Here is a 12,472-nt window from a genome sequence, read left to right as displayed (position 1 = left end):
AGCAGCCTGCCTCAGCTGTGTGTGGCTGCAACAACACACTGACTACACTAATCCCTGGTAATAACATGCACATTACGGCAACCTCCCCCTTTAAGAGTATTTACTCCATGAAAGCAAAGCTGTGTGTGGAAGTAAAACTTGTATGGTCACATGATCTTAAATGCGTGTTCATCTCAGCGAGTGATGTGGCTGCACGCACGCACACACACACCTCAGTCATTTGTGAAAAGTATAAACATTGCTCAGAAATCTCAGGAGTGTGTGCTTGCGTTGAGTCAGCATCACTGTCAGGACAGACGTCAGTTTTTATGGTTTCGTAATGGCCATGGGCCAGAGTGTCTTTTGGCAGATTCTCCTTGCATGCGGGAAATTAGATGCACAAATGAGTTCATAGGGGGGAAAAAAAAAAGAAAAAAAAAATGTATGTACGCATGTACATATTTATTTATAGATGTTACCAAAAAAAATCCCCATTCATTTCATTCCCAGTTGTACATTAAAAAAACAGATTCGCTTTGTTCCCATTTACCAAAAAGTCAACAATTTCAGCACTAAAATTCACAAAATGTCCCTTCCCAATTCATTCCCAAATCCAATACAATGCAATCTCTTTTATTATTTTTATTTTTTGACTGATTCAAGCCATTCTAGCTTTATACGCTTTAATTTATTGCCACCACAAAATTTTTATGTTTGAAAATTTGTGTTCCCGCACCACTACCACACCATAAAATTCAAAATAATATCCCCAAATTGTGATTTTATTTTATTTATTTTTTTTTGGGGGGGGGGGGGGGGGGGTTGTTTGTTTTGTTTTTTCTCTCAGACTGCTACATTTTTTTGACTGATTCAAACGGTTCCAACTTTAAACTGTTCAGTATATTGCTATTAAAATTGTTTCAAAATTTCAAAATAAAAGCTCAGAATAAGTCCCCCCCCTCCCCCCCCCCCCTTCTAATTTGTAGTATTTTTTTGACCGAGTAAAACGTTCCAATTTTAAACATTTCAGCTTTTCCTGACCACAATTGTTTTTTCTCCTCCATATTCTACTAAGGCTGAGCAATCAATTGCATTTTCAATATAATCGCGATTTGCTAAAACGTGATTTGAAAGCTGTTATACCGTATTTGCACGGAGCCATGACTTAATGTGTTGCATGACTGGCAACAGGTGGCTACAGGTTGGATGTACTGTACCTTTTGCCATCCAAATCAAGAGCATTAAACTTTATTTATATAGCACTTTTCATACAAAAAAAATCAGTTTAGTGTTCATCATCATAGCATATACAGTAAATGCGTGTCAATCCCAAATAAACATCAGTTGCATGTAGCGTCTCAGCTAAGTGTCATATTGTTGCTGTGTTGATGAAGTGAGTGTACTTGTATAGATGTGCCACAGCGATCTTCTCAAAGCACTGGAGTGCCGAGAGGTCACAGTCGACAGTTAAGGCCATTATATAATAAGAGATCCTCTTAGACGCTGTCATTGGATCATGCCTGTGTGTTGTCACTGCACTGAGGCATCTGCTGGTTTCCGCTCGTATCCAATGGAAGCAACTTAGCGCTGCAGTGAATGCAGGTTTTTTTTCACCACTTTCATCTAGAAGTGCTTGTGAAGTATCCTAGTAATGCCTACTGTTGGAGTCTCAACAGCAGACGGTAGAGGGAATTAAATGTGATCTGTTGCCACTTTTCTAGTTCAGGGGAACCGCTGGATGCTGGTTGATCAGTCTTTTATTTGTATTTTTTAAGATTTCAAAACAAATTTCACCTGGCTTTGAGATTAATGTAAATAAATGCAGTACACGTCCAACGTCATAAACACTAACTGCAACTTGCACAGTTAATAGCTTGCTGCTTTGAATGTGAGTCTTCCCATCTAATATGTTATAGTAGGGTTGTTGTAGCTATCGAATATTTTGGCCGCGCCGCATCTGGCCCGAGGGCTGCTATTTAGGGTTTGCCGACCTATGGGTAGCAACAATTTTTTTCGATGTGTGTAAAGGGAATGAGAGGAGCCACTGAAATCGCCAAAGGATGTGTTCAAACCCCTCTTTTAAAAAAAAAATAAAATGTCTTGCCACGCTAGAGTTGCGCTGGGCACTAAATTAGAGGCCTTAATGACAAATATACAGTAGTATATTTAGCATGCAAAAAAAAAAAAAACAGTATGTATGTCCTTCGCTTTTGAATTTGCTTTTTGATCAACAAACAGGCTAACCTGAACAAGTGTTGTGGTGCAGCCAGCATTAGCGCTCCTTTAACCAATCATCCACCCTCCTTGTGTTTGCCCTTTGATTGACACACGAGTACATGACAGCAAGTTGGATCTCCTTTTTGTACAAGTACCAACACATACGCAATTAAGCAGTCAACCGTATTCACTACTGCAAATCTTTGGCGAGCATAGATATGACCATATACAACATGCAGCTTTGAACTACATGCCTAGTACAGTTACAAAAAGCTAATGGGGGCAGTGTATCATCCCGTTTCATCTTTGTGGATGGCATGAAAAAATACCGTTCTTATAATGCTTCACAAGATGGGAGAATATAGAAAGCCAAAAAGAGGGATCTTTGGCCATTTCTCTTTGCACAGTGTCTGTAAATCATCCTACTGATTATGTTTTGCTTGTTTGTAATTTCCTTATATGCTTTGGATACTCCTGGAATAGCGATGACTTGAACAATGTCTCATAGGGGTTTATGCCCCGCCCACTCAACTCTTTAAATGCAGCCTTACTCTGTGATGTCACGGACCACATCCTTCTTTAAAATCCACATTTGAAGGAGCTTTTTTAACATTGTGGTTTCAGTGACTCCAACCATGTCACTTCTACCACAATGGGTTGTCCACACAAGCAGAGCAACTGGCCGACCACGCCTGTCTGGAAGGTTTGGAGTGCTTGCGTAGTCCTTAGCAACGTAACTCCAATTCTAAAATCAGGACAGGATGTCACATAGCAGGGCCTGATCTGCTCTACCAGATCATAACATTCTTGCCATCACAATGAATGTGAACAGTCATCATCTGTTCTCTGCATTTAATTGTCACGGGGCAGTGTCCTACAGAGAGACGCTTTGTAAGTGTTTGACCATCTCACTGAAGCGCTGAATGCATGTTGATGGTCTTGGTAGCTGCACATAGGTCATCTTAAAAAGATATTTCACAATGTGCTGAAATAGTAGGGGTGTAAGGATAACAGCAATATTGTGATATTGCAATATTAAAACTGCCACAATATATCATCGCCGTCATGTCACGATATTAAAAGCAGCACATCTGTTTAAAAAGTCAGGTTGATTTCCATTTGTGCAGTTCTAGCACCCTCTGATGGCTCGTTTTTTAGTGCAGTATAATTTTCATAAGGCATGTTTTTGCCTTTCTATGTTTAATATCCACGCTAATGGTCACATGAAGGGGCACGTAATATGCTTGTCAACCGAGTCAATATGTGGAGGAATTCAATGTGTGCTTGCATTAGCGAGTAAGTGCCTCAATATTAAGTGTTATTTGAGATTGTAGGTTGTATATATGCATTGTTGTTATGTACAAAAGCACTTTTTTTTTCTTTTTTTTTTCTTTTTTTTTAATATTGTGACCTTTTTTGTATTGCCAACATCCCCCCACAATATCGTGATAATTAGTGTATCATGGCCTTCATATTGTGATAATATTGTATTGTGATGTTTGGATATCGTTACATCCCTATGAAATAGCTGTGCTAAATGACTAAATCTGATAAAAGACAAGTATGCTTGTTTGATTTTATTTTGGGCATTTTGGATGTGACGATATTATTACATTGTGGCTTCTATTTGTGTTTGTGAATTTGCGCATGTGCTTGCATTACTTGCTCTTTGTATAAAAATGTGAAAAAAATCGATGTCTATGTCTGTAAGTCTGAGACTGTCACTCTCTGTGTGGTTTCGGTCTGTGTCTTCCTGTCTGTGTTTAAGAGTTTTTCCTCCAGTCTAGTGAAGAAGGCAGAGGGTAAAAGGAGCTACATAGTTCAGGGTGTGTCCATATGTGCCACAGTCCAAACCCTCAATGGGCAACTGTGCTCCCAAACTGCTGTCTAAATGAGGACACTGTGTTGCACACAGAAGCATGCACACGCATGCATATGCAAGCACACATACACTGCAATCACATGATGGAAAAGACAGAATACTTATCCAATAAATTCAGTGGCAGCTCAAACAGTATTATACTCATTTTGTTGATTAAGCCACATACAGTTTTGTTGACCCCCCCCCCCCCCCCCCAAAAAAAACAAAAAAAAAAACAGAAGGTGGTATTACCATCAGTGTGGTTATTTTTATTTTTATTTTTTTGTTCATCTGCTAATAACTGGTTATGGTCTTTATACAACAACATTTTTGTTTTAGGGATGCTCCAATAGCATGTTACTGGGAATCCATTCATTGAAATCATCATATATGATTTTATCAGAATATAAATTGAACAGCATAAATATCATTGTTCATATTGACTGTGTAGTGTGTACATAGTTGTATTTCTATTTTAGTAGGTTGTATTTATGGAGCATATTCATAAGTTAAAGAGGCTAAAGATTATTCAGATCCAGTGAATGCAAGAGAACAAAATGTAAATTTTTTGTTGTCAATAGCTCAGAGGTCTTGTGCTCCCTGAGTGCAAATCTCCCCATTCTTACTACGTGGCCGGGACTGCTGTTTCTCCAGTCACTGGCTTGTCTTGATGACTTCATGAGAAAAGCAGCGAGTGTGCTTCCTGCTCTGCTTGGCTGATACCCTCTATAGCAGGCAGACAGACACAAGCCGTCAGCCTTCATGCGATGAGCATATAATACTGCATTATAAAAGTGGTTCATTTCATCGCCTTTCTTTTGATACATATATTCATTTTAAAAAGTCACTGTCAGTGTGCATATTGACAATAATTGACAATTGCACAACATTGCTTCAGACTCTGCTTGAGCCTTACAACCCAGTCTTTCCCTGTGGCTGATGTTGCCAAGCCATCTCGGTCTGGGCTTTGTTCCAGGAATTTAGGATATGCCGATCAGCCGGCTGTTAACGGTCCCCCCCTTCCTCCTCCAATTCCGTCACCCGCTTAGCCTTTAGAATGCAGTCCAACTAGTTTTCTCCTCCAGCAGGTGCATATCGTGTCCTAGGTCTAAGAAGGAAAGAAACACACCCACCTGAGGCATTTGTTGATCTCACGTGCTTGATGTGCAGCAGTGACATCAAATACTAATGTACATACAGTATAATCATAAAACTTGCTTGTCATGAGACTATAGAACACACTAATTTGCCTTGGTGTTTGGCTGCTTAGTACACACATTGTTAAATCTCAGAAATATAAAATTCTTGCTATCTTGTGGCCTCTGTTTTCTCTTCTCAGAGGGACCCAGACTACTTGAAGCTATGGCTGGAGAGTTTCATCGGCTCTTATGAGAGATGTCTGGATGTCGACTTTGAAAAGCCACCATTAAGGTAAAGGGTGACTCTAATCAGATGTTCTTATGCTTCTTTCTTTGCTGAAGGCCAGTGTGTGATTTAGGGTTTGAAAGATTTCCGGAAAAGATTGATTTGCGATTTTTATGGCATATAGTGGTGCCATTTGGATTCATTTGGATTGATTTGGATTTGGATCCATCCATGTTCTTGACCTCTTGCTGCTCACAAGGGTCACGGGGGGCGCTGGCGCCTATCCCAGCTGACTTCGGGCAGTTGGCTGGTAGGTTGCCAGCCAATCGCAGGGCAAGAACTGCACAGAACTGTACAGTTAAAACAACCCCGTTGTCTTGTTTCACAAATTCACACATCTGACTTTTTAAAGATCGGTGATCAATGCACACCGGATTATATTGTGCAGTCTCAATTACGGGTGCTATTTAGCTTTTTAACCTATACATAAGGCATTCCATATTATCGAGCACATCTATGCTAAAATAAACGGTAGCATGCGTGCTACCGTATGTTATAAAAAGGCAACTTTTTATACACATTGCAAATGTTGACTTTTTCATGTCATCCATATTGCATGTAGTTATATAAACACACAAAAAAAAAGTACCGTAATGTTGGATCATAATACAATTGTTTGTGCAGGCTGGAGGAGCCCCCACCAGTACTGAGCCTTCTCCCAGACAACATCCTACAGGTTTTGCGCCACCAGCTTCTGCAGTGCGTCCAAAAAGCCTCTGATGGCCTGGAGCCTGAGCAGCAAAACTTGGCGCTACTGCTGCTTAAGTTTCTCATCATTGTCTGCAGGTCAGCACAATAAACATATCAATTACACACGAGATAATGTCATTTGAAAGGTCATTGATATCTTTTGAAGTCTTTGTGTTTCTATGCACTGATGCATGTGTTTGCGTTTGCATTTGGATGTTTCTAAAAGGAACCTGTCCAATGTGGAGGAGATAGGCACCTGCTCCTACATCAACCACATCATTGCCATGACGACACTATATATCCAGCAGGTCTAACTCATCTCTTTTATTTTCTCTCTCGCTCTCTCTCACTGTCACGCTCTTACTCTTTACATATATTATGGATGGGACGAAAGCTCATACTATGAGATCTGGCGGGATTAGAGCGCCACAAAATTTCTCGTTCCTGCTATTTTTTTAAATCTTTATTTCCACAAAACTTTTTTGAGCTTCAATAAAACTACATCTCCAACAAGCAGAATAGTGAAGCGATGTCTTATATATATATATATATATATATATATATATATATATATATATATATATGTATATGTATATGTATATGTGTGTGTATATATATATGTATATGTATATGTGTGTGTGTGGGGGGTGTGTGTGTGTGTGTGTGTTCAGTCATTTTCGGTCGCATTGCTCAGTGTTCAAATGAAGAAAAAAAGTCTGAAGTATGTCTCTGTGTGTTCTTCCAGCTGAAGAGCAATACCAAAGAGAAGGAGTTGGTGGACCTGAGCCAGGCAGAGGAGTTTGTCCGTCATGCACTGGCTTTCTGCGAGAACCTCTATGACCCTTATTGCAACTGGAGGCATCGGATTTGCGGGTAATATTGAATTGCCGTTAGCCACTAAAATGTACTTATGTTCATTCATGTGTCCCACCTGCATTTTTTTCTGTAGGAAGCAACTGGGTACAGTCGAACGAAGTAGGCAGAAGTACAAAGCAGCTCCACTTACGGTGGAATTCGTTCCCTTCTTTTACCGTACGTTTCTATCCCTCCCCCACTGTCATTCCCATTCTTCTTTCTGGTAAGCTGTCTTATCACTCATCTGATTGTTGTCAGTTGTCCCATTTGTTTGCTAGCCCTATTATAAATGGTCTCTGCTGGTAGCCATTTTAAAGAAATGCTCTATCCCCCAAAGCCCCCATCACCACCCCAAAAAAAAACCCGTGTAGATGGAGTAATTACCAAACATAATGCCAGACATTGTGTTTTGTACAGTAGTTTCCAAACTTGCATCTTAAGTGTTATTCTCGAAATCTTTTCATGATGTCACATGTTTACAGTTGAGTTAATGTAGTGTTTCTCAATTCCGGTCCTCAGGGCCCTCGAGCCATCCTATTTTGCATGTCTCCCAATTCCCAATCCATCTGATTCCAATGACAGCTAATCATCAAGCTCTGGAGAGGCTTGATAACGATCCTCACCTGCGTTGCAATTGGGAGACATGAAAAACAGGCTTGATAGGGGGCCCTGAGGACCGGAAGTGAGAAACACTGAGTTAATGGATGACCGAGGAAAACCATGACCCAGAGTCACTGCCTTATGCATGTCTGTTTAGTGCACATTCCGTCCTGATAAGCATCCTATTTTATCTGCTCTACAAAGTCTTTAGACCTTGGTCAATTCAGGGTCCTCTAATGAATTGGTGTGTCTGTATGTGTCCTCTTTTTCTAGAGTGTTTTCAAGAGAGTGAACATCTTAAGGAGAGCTTAAAATGTTGTCTCCTGCACCTTTTTGGTGCCATAGTAGCTGGTGACCAGGTAAGACACCTAAATAATTTGGTTGAGCAGATTATAAATGCAATCCCTCCGATAAATATTCTCAGACTTGTCAAGACGTTTGGATTCTGTTGTGTCGTTACCTGAAATTTGTCTTTTGGACCGCAGATTCAATGCAATCAATCACACAGGACAAGGTTCAAAGTAAGATATTGATGTTGAGGTAGCCTAGCGTTTCTTGGGCGGTTCATAAACTGATAAACATTTCACATTACATTAGCATTTGATACACAATTTAGGAGATAGCACCCTTAGTTTTAATCCACCCATTTTTCATGGAAGTAATCACATTTCAACGTGATTGAATTATATAATTTGTTGCTACAGTGTCGTATGACTTTGATTTTTAAACACATAAGTGTTGAATTTCTGCCTGGAAAAAGTATTAACACTTCTTGAAGTTTTGAAGTTTTTCACATTTTGCCACCTTAGAATCAAAATTGTTTTTTTTTTATTTGTTTTTTTTTTAGATTTTTAATGATCGACCAGGGGCGGCACGGTAGTCGAGTGGTTAGCACGTCCGCTTCCCAGTTCTGAGGTCTCCGGTTCGAGTCCAGGCTCGGACCTTCCTGGGTGGAGTTTGCATGTTCTCCCCGTGCCCGCGTGGGTCTTCTCCGGGTACTCCGGTCTCCTCCCACATTCCAAAGACATGCATGGCAGGTTAATTGGGCGCTCCGAATTGTCCCTAGGTGTGCGTGTGAGTGTGGATGGTTGTTCGTCTCTGTGTGCCCTGCGATTGGTTGGCAACCAGTCCAGGGTGTCCCCCGCCTACTGCCCAGAGCCAGCTGAGATAGGCGCCAGCAGCCCCCGCGACCCTTGTGAGGAATAAGCGGTCAAGAAAATGGATGGATGGATGATCGACCAACACAAAGTAGCACAATTTCTGAAGTGGAACAGAACCGATGCACAGATTTCAAATTGTGGTGTGCATTTATATTCAGTCCTAACCTGGCAATAGCCAGATTGATAATTGTGATTCACTCAATGGAGTTCTCCACAAGATCAATCTGGGACTGTTACATGGTGATTTGCTCAGGAAAGGCGGGACATTTAGTACAATACTTAAAGCTGATTGGACGATGCGGCATCTTGTGCATGTCTACCTAACTGACTCCCTAACTTTTGTTTTGACCAATCACGGCAACGAATGAAAATGTCTTCGTACTTGTTGTCGGGGGAAAAAAAAAAAAAAAAGCACAAACATCTTTACCAGCTAAAAATGGATGAACCGCCTCTCGCTGTTCAACATTCAAGTCAAGTTTATTTCTATAGCCCCAAATCACAAAAGAGTCTCAATGGACTTGACATGCCCACAGTTGACAAAGTAAAATCTTAAAAAAAAAACATCAAGGGCAAAATGAGAAACCTTTAGATAATCCCCATTCCAGGATGACCAGGCTGCAATGGATGCCAAATGGGCAACAATTTACATAGTTCGTGATACTAAACAATATTAACTAGAATAGTGCAAGAGTCAATTTAATTAAGAAGTTGAAGCACAGCAAGGAAACGGTGAGTAATTCTGCGAGAACAGAATTAATTACAGCGTCCATTCATGGTGTCGGCGCTTCCTGATTTCATCACAGCTGCATATCCCACTCTTAAATACCGCACTTTGATTGGTCTGTACAAAAAGTGTACAGCTTGGCAAGAATCAGCGGGCTCAGTACAAGCAAGAAGTATTGTGGGAAGTTTGTGAACCCAAAAATACCATGAGAATTCAGCTTGCAGGGCAAGTAGGTTTTGAATGATGGGAGATTTTTATTTATTTTTTTTTATTTATTTTATTTTTTTTTAATCTAACTATGTTCCGGATTGTATTTTGGGGTATCTGTACAGGGGGGTGAATACAAAAGTACACTACACTTCTGTTCATTTTTACTTAGAATTCTGAACACTCAATCCACTTCACAATTATGTGCTACTTTGCTTTGTTCTATCACATCACATCCCAACAAAATGCACTCAAGTTTGAGAATGTAAGGTCACAAAATGTGAAAATGTTCTTAGTTGAACTTCAGGTTTGGGTTTTTCCTGTTAACACTACATGTTTGAGTTAGATGTCCCAAAAAAAAAAAAAAAAAAAAAACAGAACACTATCTGTTCCAAGCTTTATTTCGAATGAAAAAGTGGTGTCTTGTTACACCAGAATTAATGTTCTAAATTTATCATTTGCAGATGTAAATTCTTGGAAATAAAAGCTGAACAATTGATATCTTAGCTCATCCTTATCTTTGATGTAAAACCCACATTTGATTTCAGAACAATGCTATAAACAGGAAATAACTAAATCTAATCTCTTTTACTTCCATTCCCCTTATCCCTTTGGCAGAAGAACGCACTACTTGCCGTCTCCCCGGCCACCATGGAGGTTTTGATTCGGGTGCTGGTAGACTGCTCCATGGGTAGCTGTTCCTCAAACGAAGGAGAGGACTGGGACAGTGAGGAGCCTGATCGGAAGGCATGTTTGACTTTGGGATGTTTGAGGGTGGTGGTGCAGTGCCTGCTGGCCGCCAGCTCAGACCAGCGACAAGTAGAAATTGCCTCTGTGCTAGAAAACTACTTCAAATTGCTCAACTCGGACCCAGCAGCTGTAGTTGCTGCTCGACAGCAACAGCAAGCCAAAGGTCGAGTGCTAACACTAGGCAGACACTGGGAGAGCCGCTTTGTGGCACTGCAAGTTCACATGCTAGGTATGGCAATCAAAAGGGATGCAACTGTTCAGTATTGCAGCATATTCATATAGTACTTTCATCACTTTATGTCTGTGTTTCACCCCTCCCCTTTTTCCCCACTCGCTGTCACACAGACACAATGAGGGACATGTTCCTTTGTTCAGACAGGCCAGTTCTACAAGCCATCTTCCTCAACAGTAATTGCTTTGAGCATCTGACACGACTGCTCCAGAATAGCAAGGTAAATTCTTAGCTGATTAGAGCCTGGAACTTGATAAGTCATTCTACAAACTCAGATGTAGCTTTGGAAATAGTTGTCCTATTTTAAAGGCTCCCTCAGAAAAGCTTCATCCATTTAGCAGGAACGTTTGAATAGCATATGACTCTTATGAATGTAACACTAAAGGTTTTTTGGAAGTATCTCTAGCACACTGCATTGTTTGCCATGTTTAGTTCTTTTGATGCTTTTAGTGTAAAAATTTGTACACTGCATGCATGGTAACTCTCTACAGCTCGGCTGGATCACCATCACTCCTCCACAGTGACCCCTACTGAGGGTCAGGTCTTCTCCCCTCTCACCCGCCGCTCTACTCACTACATTCTTCCTCCCATGCACCGACCTTTGTCCCTTCCTCTCTCCTGCTCTCTCAACTCCCACGTGCGCTATGCTGACATCTTGCCTGTTGTGTGTGTCAGCTGGTTAACGCTAGGTGCACGGCGGCAGACAAGGACCAGAAAGATATAACCAACAACAGGTTACTGACAGGAGAGAGAGATACTCAGGTACAACAGAGGAAGTCCCACCTCAACCTACTCCCCGACCCCATTCACTATCCATTTATCCTATACCCCCCAACCTTACCCCCCCCACCCTCACCTGACCAGAGACACTGGCCACTCCACAGCAAGACCCTCATCAGACCCTGCCCAGAATATGACAATTTGTAAGGTTTAAGCACGCAAATTCGCTCAACATACGGCCAAATGCTGTAACTCTTTAACAATCTTCTATACAAGTATTACCCAGTATTTTTACTTTTGCATGAATATCGTAAAAATAAGTTATCTGTTCCTCATTCTCATTCAGCTCTTTTTACTGGCCTTACTCACGTTAGTGCCACTTAGGTTAGTCAAGTTTGAAGTCCTCCATTGATCAAGATACTCTGATAAAGGTGGCGAGGTCTGTATTTGTCTGATACGTCGACATGCCTTTGTTTTTGATTAGCCAAAAGCTAATGAAGAGGCAGATGATACATTTGTTTCTTTACACGTTTATCTGTTAAATCCCAACATAACAAAGCATGCCCAGGACATAAGCAGCTGTAGATCCACTGGCAATATAGATAGATAGACAATATAGACAGACTGAGAAATCATGTCAATTCATTCTGTATCTGGAATTAACCAAAGTGATGAATACTGTAGTGTGAAAGCAAATCTCTGTAGTCTTGCTGAGGAGTGACCTCTGTGCCTCCTTCACAGCTTGGCTAGCCAGCTTCATTTAATTGGATTGCATTTTTCTGTTTTTTCCCTCCCCTATATATTGTTTGATATTCCTCACTTATATTGGGTTGTTTGTCCTCCCAGAATTCAAGGGTGTGAGGGGATTTGGGCTCATTGACATTTTCAACACAGTCCCACTCCAGCTGGTCCGAAATTCAAACTGCTTTCCGCTGCATGTTTTATTCTCTTGAAACATCAGGCGAGGGACACTGCCCCTGTTGGACAGGAGCAGGACAGAGCTGGATGGAGATGTGTTTGTTTTCATGGTTTGGCTTCTGGTGTGTGGGTTG

General features: G+C 40.9%; 1 protein-coding gene across 9 annotated transcripts in view; it reads left to right on the top strand.

The window, feature by feature from the left end:
- Positions 1-12,472, top strand: part of nbeal1 (neurobeachin-like 1) — a 34,718-nt gene that overhangs the window by 1,267 nt on the left and 20,979 nt on the right. For 5 of the 9 annotated variants that reach the window (XM_077512502.1, XM_077512500.1, XM_077512499.1 and 2 more), the window contains exons 3-11: positions 5,397-5,488; positions 6,107-6,268; positions 6,399-6,480; positions 6,918-7,045; positions 7,122-7,204; positions 7,901-7,986; positions 10,337-10,697; positions 10,814-10,920; positions 11,376-11,462. In XM_077512502.1, the coding sequence (XP_077368628.1) occupies positions 5,397-5,488; positions 6,107-6,268; positions 6,399-6,480; positions 6,918-7,045; positions 7,122-7,204; positions 7,901-7,986; positions 10,337-10,697; positions 10,814-10,920; positions 11,376-11,462 (1,188 nt within the window). The remainder of the gene's footprint in view (positions 1-5,396; positions 5,489-6,106; positions 6,269-6,398; positions 6,481-6,917; positions 7,046-7,121; positions 7,205-7,900; positions 7,987-10,336; positions 10,698-10,813; positions 10,921-11,375; positions 11,463-12,472) is intronic. The other 4 variants (XM_077512503.1, XM_077512504.1, XM_077512501.1 and 1 more) reach the window with 2 other exon arrangements.

This window comes from Festucalex cinctus, chromosome 2, assembly GCF_051991245.1.
Source record: "Festucalex cinctus isolate MCC-2025b chromosome 2, RoL_Fcin_1.0, whole genome shotgun sequence".
Lineage (NCBI taxonomy): Eukaryota > Metazoa > Chordata > Actinopteri > Syngnathiformes > Syngnathidae > Festucalex > Festucalex cinctus.
The sequence above is the reverse complement of the archived record's forward strand: the minus strand, read 5'-3'. Positions and strand labels throughout refer to the sequence as shown.